At 29.3% G+C, this 11,814-nt stretch overlaps 2 protein-coding genes across 2 annotated transcripts; both read right to left on the minus strand.

Moving 5' to 3' along the window:
- Window positions 1-8,277: 8,277 nt before the first annotated feature.
- LOC136078532 (uncharacterized) lies at window positions 8,278-10,091 on the minus strand. The gene is made up of 2 exons (XM_065794310.1): window positions 9,966-10,091; window positions 8,278-8,817 (listed from the first exon to the last, which is right to left on the minus strand). The coding sequence occupies exons 1-2, from the start codon at window positions 10,089-10,091 to the stop codon at window positions 8,278-8,280; spliced, it is 666 nt and encodes a 221-aa protein (XP_065650382.1).
- A 160-nt stretch (window positions 10,092-10,251) lies between these two features.
- LOC136078533 (zinc finger MYM-type protein 1-like) lies at window positions 10,252-11,382 on the minus strand. Its single transcript, XM_065794311.1, has one exon. It carries the CDS (start codon window positions 11,380-11,382, stop codon window positions 10,252-10,254), a length of 1,131 nt encoding a protein of 376 aa, XP_065650383.1.
- Window positions 11,383-11,814: the final 432 nt, after the last annotated feature.

Consider the following 11,814-nt stretch of genomic DNA (forward strand, 5'->3'; position numbering starts at 1 on the left):
TTAACTAGAGGATCTTCTCTACTGACATAGCCAGCAATATAAACCAAACACATTTTAATTTCTTTAAATAAATCACTTTCAAGAACTGGAAGATTATGAAAATTCTAAATCATTACAATGATACCAATATTCAAGCAAAGTTTTTTTTTTTAATGTCAACTTTTTGCACTATCTGCTAAACATTAATAAAATAGGTACCACCTGATCTTTGTCGAAGTTTTCAAAATGCTTTCTCAATAGGATCATTAGTAAAATGTCCAAGGCAAACATACTTATGACTTGTAATTAGTAAATATTTTACTAGTTCAACCATTCCACAACACGTATGAGAAAAAGCACAAGAAGCATCTTTAGTTAAATGTTTAATTCTTTGACTTGTTTATCAGGTGCCATTTTTTTGACCATATCAGCCAAATTTAAAAGAAAGTTCATTCGCTTATTATTGTTTGATAAAAAAACTGCACAATATTTATCTCTAGTACAGATATCCTCATAAAGTCCTTTAACATTAACAATTTTGAAAATTTTTATAAAAATAGATAAAAAACTGTTGTATCATCAACATTTTCCATTGATGGATGAGTTTTTAAAGCAGCTAAAGTCTCATCACAAAATACTCATAAACAAGTTGACACAATTTGACGTTCAATTGGTTTAGGAAAAATTGCAGTTTCATTAAGTTTAGACAATTTTATAATAGAATCGTTTTTAAATTGAAAAAGCTTTTTTAGATCTGACCATTTTTCAGTTCTTGAAATACCTTCATAAGTAAAATAGAGTTCTTGGCATTTTTCTGGAAGCCAATTGTTGCGAATAGATTTTATTAAATGAACAAAGTCATGCAGAAGAAAAATTTTATCATTAGCGCACCAATTATTATTTAGATTAAACAATCCAAAAAACTTTTTATTTACTTTGTTATTGTCACAAATAATAGCAACAACAGAACCACCACAATTTTTTGTTTCAATTGTTTGCATTGTTTGATCATATCGAAAACTAGCATCTAAACCTGTTACTGGCAAAGCCTTATACAAAAACTTTTTTTCCATCAAACAATGAACAAATCAATAAACTCAAAACTATTTTTGCCAATTCATTTGAGGAGTTTACAGATTTACCTAAAATGTTACCTCCTTGATATGTTAAATGTGGTTTAACATAAATTTCATCAATTAGTAAAATTACCTGTCTTTGAGAAATAGAACATTTATCAAAATAAAACTTTAAAAAATCATCTCTAACATTTCTAACTTTAGACGTCAATTTTGTAATCAGCGATATACTTAGTAGTTCATAATCATCATGTAAGTGAGAACAAAGAGTTCTTGACAATGAAAAGTATTCAAACGCCCTAACAATCATATCAGGAGAATATTTTTTCCCCTCAATGAACACTAATGAGTTCATACTAAACATTTGTTAAATAATAAATACTTTTCTTGTGATCAATTGGTAAAGAATTCAGATAGTGTATAGCAGCATGGAGCTGACTAAAACAGTCAATATTATTCATATGATTGTAAGAAAAAGGTTTTATGGTGCACTTAACACCACAGTGGTAGCTATTAAAAGATAAATCATAATTTATTTTCAAAATAAACTTTGGAACACCCAAGTTGTCCAATGTATCAGCAGATTGAAGATGTAAACATTTTCATCAATAATTGATATTATCGAAAATGGAAAAGATATAGTTTCAGACATTATTTTATTACACAAATCTTCAAAGGATGAAAATTTGTCAGCCTTTAAAAAATCCTCTACTTTATTAAGCACAATATTTCTTAAAGATGGCAATGATTTAGTTGCTGATCTTGGCGGTGCATGTGGAGTCGGAATTTGACTTGGATTTACACAAGAAAATACAGGTGTTGGATGTTTTGGTCTTAACTTTCCAAAACTAAAACTTTTTCATAATCTTTAAGCCATCTTTTTCGTTCATCTACATTTTGTTTTTGGAAGGCAAAAAACTTTTACAGACTTTGTAACATCGTAGTTACCTCTGCATCCAGTGACACAACACTTTAAACCATATTATAACAATCTAATTATTTAGCTCTAAAAATAAAGCAAACTTGATAAACATATAAGTGAAATTTATCACATAATAAATTAAAACACCACGTTCTTTCTCTGGAATGCGCCATATTACAAATGTTTATTTTAAAAAACTCGCTTACTTTTTTTTTAAAAGCCGTAGGTTTACTCGGCCTGCTTCTTCGAATAAACGTAATAAAAAACATTGTGTCAATACGTAGTAAGGAGAAATTATTTTTTAATAAAAAGAAGTATTAACAAATTAAACTACTTTTAAAACATGTTTTAAAAATCCATCTAATTTCATTCAATTGAAATAATTTATTTTTAATTAAACAGTTCTTATTATTCGTATTTTAGGAGTCATTTAAATTTTTTTCTTCAGTTTTTTTAACCTAAGAAAAAGTATACAAAGAATAAAAATACCGGAATACTAACTGTAGAGTTCTATGGTCAGCTACGCAACGAGCGCAACATGTTTTTAAAAATTTAACTGACTCATTATATTATAATTTTTAATTTTTTTTTACGTTTACACTCAAATTATCCTTTTTTATTATTATTCACACAAAAAAAAGGATAAGAAGACAATTTGAGTAAAATAGAAATAAAAGACAGCGGTCAGCTACGCAACGCGCAAAAAAGCTTGTTTTTTTAATTTAAAGTTTGAATTATTTTTTCTCCGAATCTATAATTTATTTTTTTATAAAAACGTTTTTTTCTTCAAAAACAATTATTTCACTGAAGTTATATTTATAAAAAATTTTTAATATAATATTAATTACACTTCAAATAAAAAGTTTTCAAAAAACTATGCGGTCAGCTACGCAACAATCAGCCACGCAACATGCGAATTTTTATTATAATTCAAATTAAAACCCAAAACAAATCTAAAACTATATTTATAGCTTGTATTTAGAAACAATAAAATTTATTTATAAAGTTTATAAAGATAATTTTACATTAAAAGAAACCTGGACCCCGGGGTGGAAAAGGGGAGGGGGCTTTAGAAGCTTCAGTACTCTCACTTTTTTAAATAATGGGGCTAGGGGGTAGGTAATACAATTTCCTTTTAAATGTACTCTTGATATTTTTATCTGTTCACAACCTTATTATATAAACGTTTTTAACTCAAAGATGTATATAAATACATTCATTTTACTTGCATTTACTTTGGAACTTTGATCTTCAGAGCTTTAAAAGCATCAAGTATTTGGACAATAATTGAACAACTAAAATAATTTAAAAAGCAACAACTAGAAGTTCTTTAAACGTGTAAGCTGTTATTGTTGATCGAAATGTATTAGGGATAAACTGAATAAACCTTCCGAGCTTAGTTGCGCAAAAAAAGTCACCCCAAGAAAACTTGAAAAGTATTGAAAAAAATAAGTAAGACTTTCAATAGAATAACAATAACAGGTAAAAAAAAAACGTTTTAAGAAATCATGCAGTCAGCTACGCAACAATCAGCTACGCAAAACAAATCTAATATTTATTTATGGCTTTTATTAAGAAATTTTTCCAGCTTTTTAAGGTGATTTTTAAATTACTTGATCACTGCTAAATGTCTAGACGCTTCTATCGCTTTGATATTATGCAATATTTGGCGAAAGCTGCTCACCTACAACGTTACCGTCTAAAACCTGAAAGTAATGGCATTTATGCAATTCTTTAATTTTTTTTGTTTTCTTAAAAAAGGTGCTCAAACCAAGAGAGTTGTTTATCTCTAGCTTTTCTTTATCAGTCAGTAATATAACGGTAATTTTTAAATTGTTTGTTGCGGCTGCCAAATCGCTAGCACTAGAAATTATATATTTTTCAGTTAAAACATTTTTTCTGGCAACACGTTTTACAGTGGCTCCAATTCCATCGACAACTCCTTTTCCATGCATTGCAGCAAAAAAATGCCAGTGCATTTTAATTGTATGCTTTTTTTCTAAAATTTTCATTGATGCCAAAATATATTTATTTTTAAATTGTGATGTTGCGTTGTCACTGAAAATATGAACTTCTGTCATATCGTCTGATAGAAGCTCGATAATTTTATTTATGTTTGGAACAACAGATAATTTTGTATGATCGCTTGAATCACAAACTAGCGCAAAAGATTTAATTTGACGATGCCAAACTGCACATGTAAATATAGAAATGTGATTTTGACCGAAATGAGCTGCTTGCGTTTCGTTTTGGTAAATACAAGTATAATTTTCTGCCCAGTCAACTTGAATAACAGCCTTATTTGAGTCTTTTTGAATCGCTGATTCTATATTAAATTTAAATACGGACGATTGACTGCTCTTGACATTACAATGAATAATAAACTTTGCACGCATTTCTTTAATATGTGATAATAAAACTGCAATTGTTCCTTCTTTTTTAACCTTTTCTATTTTAATATACGATTTTGCTTGAGGTTTCTGCCACTGATTCCATGAAACATCTAACTCAAATTGTTCGAACTGAAGTAATAATTTATCAAACATATTACAAACAGTACATTCTTTGCAAACGGCATTGAAGCATTGTTTTGTTGGTTTTTCACAAATAAAGTTTAGAATCATAGAGTTTCCCGTTTTAATTGTAGTAAATATATCTGAACCCCGCGAAAGTGATTCAAGAGCATAACGCATATTTTCATGTAACATGCAAACGCACACGTTATGAGGAATTGATGATACACATCGAACGTAAATTGGTCTCAACTGACAAAATTTTGACAGGCTTAATTTAATATCTGCATTGTTTAGCTTAAACTCTTCGAAAGCTTCTTTTAGCGTATATAACATGTGTCGAATTTGAACACGCACCTTTTTTTATCCTATCACTACAGAAGTATAATCAGCTGTTCTTGGGTATATTCGACTTATTTCATCGTCGCAATAAAAATTTTGTATAACCACTAAGTCTTTTTCTCGGAGACTGTTTGTTGATTTAGGAATTGAGTAAGTTAATGGTTGAGTTTCATTGAGTAAACAACACAACAGTTCCTTTTTCTGAACAAGACTTTTGGGAAGAGAGCGATTCAATTTTTTTATATACTTTCCTTTAACTTGCACATTTGAAAATGATGAGTGATTTGATTTGAGAGATAAAGATGCGTCTTTTTGCCGCAGTCGAAATTTTCTCATTCTTTCTAAACTTTTTAATCTTTCAGCTGCAATTTTTCGAAAATCTTTTTTCCATCTTTGTCTTCGAAGTCTAGCTTGTGTCTTTAGCTTTGAATTTCTTTTCTTCATGATTTCTACTCATGTAACTCTTTTGATTCATTGCTTTTCTATTTTTTATCTTTATAGCTGTAATAAAAAAAGTAAACATTCAAATAAATGTAAAAATTACTTAAAAACTCTATAAAAACACAATGCTCACCTTTTTTATTTTCATTGGATGCGCAAGCAACTGTTTCCTGCAGTGATTCCATATCTTTATATTGACTATAAAGTCTTTTGGAGTTTTAAATAATTTCTAATTGACTATAAATGTTTTGAAGTTCAAAATAGTTTGGGCAAAACTATTTGTTGCATTTAAAAAAATTGACAAAATTTGCGACATTTAAATGTTTAGTTTTGGCAGTCAGCTACGCAACAGGAAGTTGAGTGGTTTTTTTTTAACTATTTGATGCCAATTTTTTTTAATTATTGCAAACCCTTAATATGGCTAATTAGTTGACGTAAATAATCGACAAGGATTTAAAAAAAAAATTTTAATTGATGAAAAAAGACAACTTTTCCTTCCCAGCGGTCAGCTACGCATCATGATTGTGTAAGAAACTATTTTGCTTATATCGCGTGAAATAACTAAAAATTAAATATTAGTGCTTTAACATATTAAACCAGCTTTGCAGCCGACCAATTTAAAACTAATTGGAAAAATTTTGGATCACTACAAGATTTTAAAAAAATAATGAAAGTTAAACACTTTTTCTTAAATGAAATTATACTTTTTCCGTTTACTTTAAAATCTATAAATAGCTTGTTCAATTTTTTTTTTTTTTTTCTTTAATTACTTTTTTTTAACATTTAAGACTATATACTTATAGTAATGGAAAAAAAAATTCATTATTTTTATTTTTTAAAACGAGATTTGTTTTAATAACCGCGTCGAACTCTACAACTATAAAAGCAGATCATTTAAGACATACGACATTTCATTCCGAAAAAAACGGTGGTTCCACCCCTGTATTACATAAATGGTTGTTTTTTTTTTAAATACTTTACATAAATTTAATTCTTTATTCTAATCTTCTGATATAATTTCGACAACCTAATATAAAACCACAAAACTACAAATAAAACAAAAACCACAAGTAAAACAATACATTGTTTATAAGTTCACGTTACATGCACACTTAAGTATGTAGCGGCCTTGTTTGCGGCATTTACCTAACGGTAAATAACTTGTTTCTCTTTTTTTGGAGGATTTCGAATGCGAAATTTATTTCGCATTGGAAATTCGCTTGAAATAAATAAAAATTTTATATATAAATTCTGTACTTATTTAATAATTTATTTAACCGTTTAAACATGTTTACCTTGCAAATACATGTTTATAAACTATTGGCTGGAGCTAGAAGAATGCGTATTCAGCCTTATCGCCGAGCCCCATTAAAAAAAATAATAATAATAGCAACAAATTCTACATAACCGTAACGTAAAAAAATAATAAAATAACAAATAGAAATGAAAACCGAAAATAACTAATATAATTAGAAATAAAAAATAGTACTTTTTTTTGTTTTTTTTTTAAGAAGTGTTAAAAACAATTGCTAAAATGTTTAACAAATATATTAATAAAAAATAAAATTTTTTGAGGATAAAAGACAACAAGAAATGAAATTTCATAATTAATATAATCACTAGATAAATTATTAATATCATCAGTGATATTTAATATATATATATTTTTGTTTTAAATATTTTGTATTAATTTATATTAATCACTGATACAATTAAATCTATTTTTTATATGATTGTTTTTAGTTTAGAATAAACATTTAAAGTTGGATATATCCATGAATAATAATAATCGTTTTGATTCGTTCTTAAATTGCTCTAATGTAGTCTGTTTATTGCAAACAATTTCTGGAAACTTTTTCCACAGATTAGATCCGCGGTATTTAATTGAATAGGAAGTTAATTTTAATTTACATTTTGGAACAATAAAATTGTTATCTGAAAATTTTGTTGAATATTTATGGTTAATTTTATTAAAATAAGATTGAAATATTTTTGGAGATAAACAATTTTTTGCTTTAAACATAAATAATAAAACTTAGTGTAAATTAAGTTTATACACGTTTAAAACACCGAGCACACGTAGAAGTGGTTCGCAAGGAACACTTCTGTCGGCTCCAAATACTATTCTGCACGCATGTTTTTGTTTGTTGTAGAGTTTCTTTAGCTTTGTAAGGTTAGTACTACCCACACAATATTACAATAAGACAAATAATTATGGATAAAGGCAAAACACAATTTTTTCAGGGATGATATATTTAGAAAAGGTTTAGCCCTAAACATCATTGCAATATTTTTTGAGATTTTTTTTTCAATACTATTTATATGTGAATACCACTGTAAATTTTCATCCAATTTTACTCCTAAAAAATTTGTGAATGATTCTCTTTTAATAGAAGTGTTATTAATTTTAAAATCTGGTAATTTAAGAGCAATATTTTCAGATTTACTTATTTAATGAAAAAGTATATATTTTGTTTTATCCGCATTTAGTCAAAGTTTATTACTTTCAAGCCACTCATTAACTTTACATAGCTGTTCGTTAACTATTTTAAAAAGTGATTTAACCTCTCTGTGAGAAAAAAAAAAGATTAGAATCATCAGCAAACAAAATTAGGTCTAAAAGATTTGTTGATAAGTATAAGTTGTTTATGTACAACAGGAATAAAAGGAGTCCTAAGATAGATTCCTGAGGAACCCCGCAAGTTATGGAGTATGGAATTGTATTTGTTTGATCATAGTATAAAAATTGCTTTCTGTTTGTCAGATAATCTTTGAACCAAAGTAAGTTTTTATTTTTTACTCCGTAGTTTTCGAGTTTTGTTATTAGAATATAGTGATTTACGGTATCAATAGCTTTGGACAGATCAATGAAAACTCCTAATGTAAAACAGTCATTATCTAAGGCGATATTTGATTGGAAATTTCAACTACTGCGTATTCAGTAGAATGTTTATTTTTAAAGCCAAATTGTTTGCAGTACAACATATCATTCTCAGTTAGATAATTAAAGTCTGTGATACATTATTTTCTCTAGCAATTTTGAGAAACATGGTAATATTGATATAGGCCTGTAATTTAAAATATTTGACTTATCTCCAGATTTAAAAATTGGTGTAATACGGGCAATTTTTGACTTATCAGGAACAATACCTGACTTTAATGAGAGATTGAAAGTGTGAAATAAAGAAGGTTCAATGTCAAATACTGATTTTACAATATCGACACTAATTTTATCAAAACCTTCACTTTTTTTACTTTTGAGCCTGCTAAAAGCAGTTCTCAACTCACTCAGTTTTAAATCAGTTTTATCCATAAATTTATCATAAGTTTTTAAGTATGAATTGAATGGAATGGAATTATTAGGAATTTTAGAGGCCAAATTTGGGCCAATATTAACAAAGTAGTTGTTTATTTCTTCAGCTATAATTGATTTTTCATAAACTAACTTTCCATTAATTATAAGATTTTTTGGCAGCGTGCTTTTGTTGTAATTATTTTTTCCAATTAAATCCTTAATTCCATTCCATATTTTTTTTAGTGTTTCCTTTGGTTTTTTCTAATAACTGTGTATAATAAAGTTTTATTGAGTATTTTTTGGTTTTTTCAAATATATTTTTATGATTTTTGTAAATTATTTCATTTTTATAAGATTTTTTTTTTTAAGATATTTTATATATAACTTTTCTTTCTTTTTTGAAGATTTTAAACCTTACCTTTAGTAAACCTTACCTTTAGTAAACCTTACCTTTAGTAAACCTTACCTTTAGTAAACCTTACCTTTAGTAAACCTTACCTTTAGTAAACCTTACCTTTAGTAAACCTTACCTTTAGTAAACCTTACCTTTAGTAAACCTTACCTTTAGTAAACCTTACCTTTAGTAAACCTTACCTTTAGTAAACCTTACCTTTAGTAAACCTTACCTTTAGTAAACCTTACCTTTAGTAAACCTTACCTTTTGTAAACAGTTTTTAAATTTTTTTAAGGAGTTTTCATTATTCTGTCGCCGAATTAAGGTGGATTTTGTGGAAATATTGTTTATTAAAAGGTTGTTTGTACCTAAGAATGTAGGAAAATGATCCGAAATATCGGTCTGTATTATACCTGTGTAAAGAGGGTTATTATGAAAGTTGTTTGTTATGATGTTATCAAGAAGAGTAGAAGACCTATTTGTTATTCTTGTAAATTTGTTTATTGTTGGGATAAGGTTATTTTGTAGAAGAGTGTTTATAAAATTCCTAGCATTAATATTTGAGGCATAGTTAATGAGGTTGATGTTAAAATCTCCGACCATATAAATATGTTTTTTTTTTTTTGTAATTTTGTTTAGAAATCTTTTAAGATGAGTTTTAAATTTTTTTAAGTTTCCAGATGGTGGTCAATAAGTAGTATTTATAATTGTGTTTCTTTCTACATTATTTACTAATTCAATGAATTAGTATTGACTTTCTAGCATTTTATGACTAAAATAATTTGAATCATTGCCGTTATCATCGATGATGTTATTTCATTCAGGGCCGTACCGAGCCAATTTTTCGCTTCGGGCAAGAAAAGAAAATTGCGCCCCCCTCCCCCCACAAAAAAAAAAGAAGAAAATTAAACGAAAAAAACGATTTATTGATCACAAAATTTATCGTATCAAGTTATAAGTAAAATTTGTCATTAAGGTTGTACAAACTTTAGTTCAATGTCACTTTTCTGGCTTTTCTTGAGGCAAATTCACTAATGACCACATCAAAATCAATGTTGTTTGCCACTTCATTTTCAATTGAAATTATAGCCAAACTAGACAAACGTTCTTGGCCCATTGTTGACCTCATATAGTTTTTTATGAGCTTAAGTTTACTGAAACTTCTCTCACACGTAGCAACTGTGACTGGAATGGTGAGGAAGATACGAATAGCAATTGCTGTGTTGGGATAAGCATCAGTCAAAGAATATTTATGAATTAGCTGCAAAATGTCGATCGGGCTAGATTTTTCAAAGTTGTCCATCATTGCGGCAGCTTGATATTAAAGCTTGCCATTTCTGACTGGAAATCGGAGAATCTAAATCTGCCTTGTAAATTTGAGATAAATTTGCAGCTTTTTTCTTGAGTTCATCCACTGAACTTTTAGAGAGTGAATGCCCACTGAGGAAGTCAAAATCAGAGGATACAGCAGACATAGCCTCAAACTGCCACTCAATTTGTGTAACAATGCTGTCAAACACAAGGTTGCACTGATATCCGAATTCTGTTTTTGCTGTGAGAAGGTGAGAGTCCTCTTCAGCTTCATAAAGTGCCATCCGCTTCACTTTGCACTTCCTCTTGATTGGAAAGCAACCATCAATTCCACTCTGGTTAGCTTTTTCTGTGGCATCTTTGATAATGTTGTCCACCTCAACATCTCGAAGATTCTGAATGGAAGCCTTCAATCCTTTCATTTTTTTTGCGACAATGTCAATTGAAATGGTTTTTGACTGAAGCAGTTTGTTTTCCCGGTCAATTAGAGAAAGAATTTGACACCAGAAATCCAACAAACACAAAAAACTGAAATCAATTTGAATGAGAAGTTCTTTTGCACTGCTAACTGTGACAGCATTTGTCATGGGATTGTGGATAATGGATTCCAAAACTTGAAGAACGTCTTTGATTTGTCTGTGCAATGGTGTGATTGCTTCTTTTTTGGCAGACCATCTTGTGTCACTGTTACCCTTTAATGAGATGGCCAACTTTTTCATCAGTTTTTTCCATCTTGACGTGAAGCTTGAAAAAAAGTTAAAGATGGCTTGAACCTTTCCAAAAAACGTAATCGTGAGTGGGGAAACCTCAGCAGTATGAACACCAACAAGATTTAAAGTGTGAGCTGCGCATGGAAAAAATCTTGCTGATTCATTAAAAGAATGGATGCGAACTTTGACGCTATTGTATTTTCCAGACATATTGGCTCCATTGTCATAGCTTTGGCCCCGGCAATTGGAAATGGTTAGACCATCCTTCTCCAATTTTTCAGTTATCTCTGTTGCAAGACCTTTTCCGGTTTTTTGGTGAGATTCAATAAATTCCACAAAGCTTTCCTTAATTGTGCAGGTTTCATCACTGATGTGGACATACCTGATGATCTGAGTCATCTGCTCTTTGTGGGAGGCATCTGGAGTGCAGTCAAACAGAACAGAGTAGTATTTAGCTTCTTTGATGTTTGGCAAAATTTCGTTCCTGACTTTCTGCCCAAGTAACTCAATCAGCTCATTTTGAATTCAAGAAGAAAAGTAGGATGTTGTGGTTTTTTTTTGCTTTAACGGACACAATGTGTTTAGCCACTAATGGATAATAATGGCTAATCAACTCAATTAAGCTCAGAAAAATGCCACTGTTTTGTTGACCGATGTCTTCTGTTGTTCCCCGAAGGGCAAGATTGTTCTTGGCACAGAACAAAATTGCATCAACAATCACTTTCAAGATGTCTCTTCACTTTTTCATCTCTCCACTGATAACTCTCTGCAGATCAGAACCCAGGGTCTTTTCTTCCTTGAGGTTTTTTTCAAGAGTTTTCCAATCAGAAT

This window comes from Hydra vulgaris, chromosome 03, assembly GCF_038396675.1.
Source record: "Hydra vulgaris chromosome 03, alternate assembly HydraT2T_AEP".
NCBI lineage: Eukaryota > Metazoa > Cnidaria > Hydrozoa > Anthoathecata > Hydridae > Hydra > Hydra vulgaris.